At 51.1% G+C, this 2,481-nt stretch overlaps 1 protein-coding gene across 1 annotated transcript; it reads left to right on the top strand.

Moving 5' to 3' along the window:
* The first annotated feature begins 432 nt into the window (after positions 1–432).
* On the top strand, positions 433–2,256 carry LOC133035278 (uncharacterized). The gene is made up of 3 exons (XM_061111093.1): positions 433–1,154; positions 1,224–1,870; positions 1,997–2,256. Exons 1-3 carry the CDS (start codon positions 433–435, stop codon positions 2,254–2,256), a joined length of 1,629 nt encoding a protein of 542 aa, XP_060967076.1.
* Positions 2,257–2,481: the final 225 nt, after the last annotated feature.

Here is a 2,481-nt window from a genome sequence, read left to right as displayed (position 1 = left end):
AGGGGCAAACTCCAAAAAGGGAGTCTTGGCCCTCAGGATCGAGAGGACCGAAAAAACGTGTCTGTGCACCAAGAACCCGGGGAGAAAGGAAGAAGGAACCAAAGATACCCTCCCGTCGACCTAAGACATCAGATTAACGGAAAACATGGTGACCTCCGAGATCACCTAGACCTAAAGAAACATGCACCGGCGGTCTCCACGGGAACGCTGAACGAGGGAATTATGGCTGAGCTTGCCATACTACGCAAAGATATTGCTCGGGTCTCCCGGAGACAAAAAGGTGATGACTCTGACTCTGACTGTGAGGACCGGGAGCCATGCGCCAGGCACATCCTGGAGGCAAAGCTCCCCAAAATTTTTAAGATGCCCGAGATGGCAGCTTATACCGGGGACTCGGACCCTAGCGATCACCTATCTCGGTTCAACTGAGTAATGACGGTCATGAGAGTTAGCAATGACGCCAAATGTTTATGCTTCCCGCTAACATTGAGTGGGTCCGCGGAGGAATGGTTCAAGAAGTTGGAACCAGGATCAGTGGACTGCTGGAACAAGCTACAAGTTAGTTTCCGGAGACAGTTTGTCGCCGCGAGAAAGATTAATCTTGAGGTCAGTGCCCTGACTAACATCCAGCAACTGCCCACGAAAACATTGAAAAATTTCATAAAGAGGTTTAAGGAAGAAGCCTCGAAGACTAAGAAAGTTGACGACGGACAACAACTTGCACTTCTTCAAGCGGGGATCCGTACAGGGACCCCATTCTGGAACGAATTACAGCAAGAAGGAGCCTCCAACCTTCAAGATTTCCAGAAGAGAGTCCAAAGTTACATCAACTTAGAAGAGGCCCAAATAGTGGCTTATGGGGAATACTATCCGACCAGAGTAGCAGGGTATGTGCCCGGAGTCCAGCTCCCGGGAACCCTACCATCGGCTACTCCACCAATGAGCGACATACAATTCTCCACTACCCCAGGATATAATCAGAGCCAGGCATTGGCTCCCGCATCTTCTCATTATGGGAATCCTTCTGGGATGAGTGGACAAGTCCCGTCTCACTCTGCTCCTGTTGCAAGCCTAGCTGGACCTTCTCAAGGCTCTCGGAGCAAGAGGTCCTCGAAAGGTAGCAACCGGACGGAGGACAAACGACAGAAAAGGGGGTACACTCCCCAGTACACCCAGTACACGAAACTGACGGACTCCCAAGAACGTGTGTATTTTGCCACCAGGCAAAATACGCATTACCAGAGACCGCCTCCTCTGTACAGAGATAGCTCCCGGAGGGATCCCAACAAAAGATGCGAATACCATAACGACATTGGACACATCACCAATGAATGCAAAAACCTTAAAGATGAGATCGAAAACTTGATTCGATTGGGTCATCTCTACGAGTGGATTAAGAACCGGCTGCCTCATCTCAACCCGGTTCCAGCAGCGGGACCTTCGCCCCAGGGAACGCCAGGGGGTGCGCCCGCAGCGTTGGCACCAATCGCTCCCCCGAGAGAACCTCAGCAGACTCCTGGCCTGCCACCGAGACCCAATGGAAGAGTAGCTATGATCTCTAGAGGACCCCATATCAGAGGGACTACTCGAAAGGAATTGAAGCGCTACGCCGAGGCTGTCAAACACAGCGAGGTTTGGGAAGTTACTCGGCTCCCAGCTCAGAGGCCCCAACTCATGGATCAACCGATTACGTTCACAGAAGAAGACGCAAAGACGGTGCGTTTTCCTCACCATGACCCTCTGGTCATAGAGACTCCCATCGCCAACAAGATTGTGGCTAGAATCCTAATCGACAATGGGAGTTCTGTGAATTTGTTATTTAAAGAAGCCTTCACAGCGATAGGCCTCACAGACCGGGATCTTTCGCCAAGTGGTTCCCAACTCACGGGATTCAATGGGACAACACTTATCCCAATGGGAAAAGTAAGGTTGCCAATCACTTTGTGCCTGGACACACCCTAAAGCACTTTTAAATACTACACGTTCGTGGTGGTAGACTGCCCGACTGCTTACAACGCAATCCTCGGCCGACCGGCCCTGGTGGACTTCGACGCAGTTACGTCGATCAAGCACTTGTGTCTAAAGTTCCCTAATAAGGAAGCTGGGGTAGGGATCGTGAGGGGTAACCAGGGAGAGGTCAGGCAGTGTTATAATGTTGCCGCCGACCTACCAATATTGATGGTCCGTGAAGTTATTGAGCCGGGAACGGCAGAAGAGGATGAGTTGGATCCCCATGTGGGATCCAAAAAGTTGTAGAACTTATGGAGGACGTCGAGGAAGTATCAGTATGTGACCTTGACCCCGCCAAGGTCCTCCGACTGGGAAAAAGCCTAGAGGCGGAGGAAAAAGAAAAAATAATTAAAGCACTAAGGGCAGCCACGGATGTTTTCGCGTGGTGCCAAGGGGACATGACCGGCATAAGTCCCCATGTCATAACCCATGTCCTTAACGTTAACCCATACATGCCACTGGTTCAGCAGA

This window comes from Cannabis sativa, chromosome 1 (assembly GCF_029168945.1).
Source record: "Cannabis sativa cultivar Pink pepper isolate KNU-18-1 chromosome 1, ASM2916894v1, whole genome shotgun sequence".
In the NCBI taxonomy this organism is placed as follows: Eukaryota; Viridiplantae; Streptophyta; class Magnoliopsida; order Rosales; family Cannabaceae; genus Cannabis; species Cannabis sativa.
This window is presented reverse-complemented; position numbering and strand designations above follow the sequence as displayed.

Excerpts from the sequence above, each read along its gene's own strand:
- LOC133035278 (XM_061111093.1), top strand. The coding sequence starts at position 433 with ATGACGGTCATGAGAGTTAGCAATGACGCCAAATGTTTATGCTTCCCG. Across the intron at positions 1,155-1,223 it reads GACAAACGACAGAAAAGGGG|GCAAAATACGCATTACCAGA; the intron begins GTACACTCCCCA and ends TTTTGCCACCAG. Across the intron at positions 1,871-1,996 it reads AGACCGGGATCTTTCGCCAA|ACTGCCCGACTGCTTACAAC; the intron begins GTGGTTCCCAAC and ends TCGTGGTGGTAG.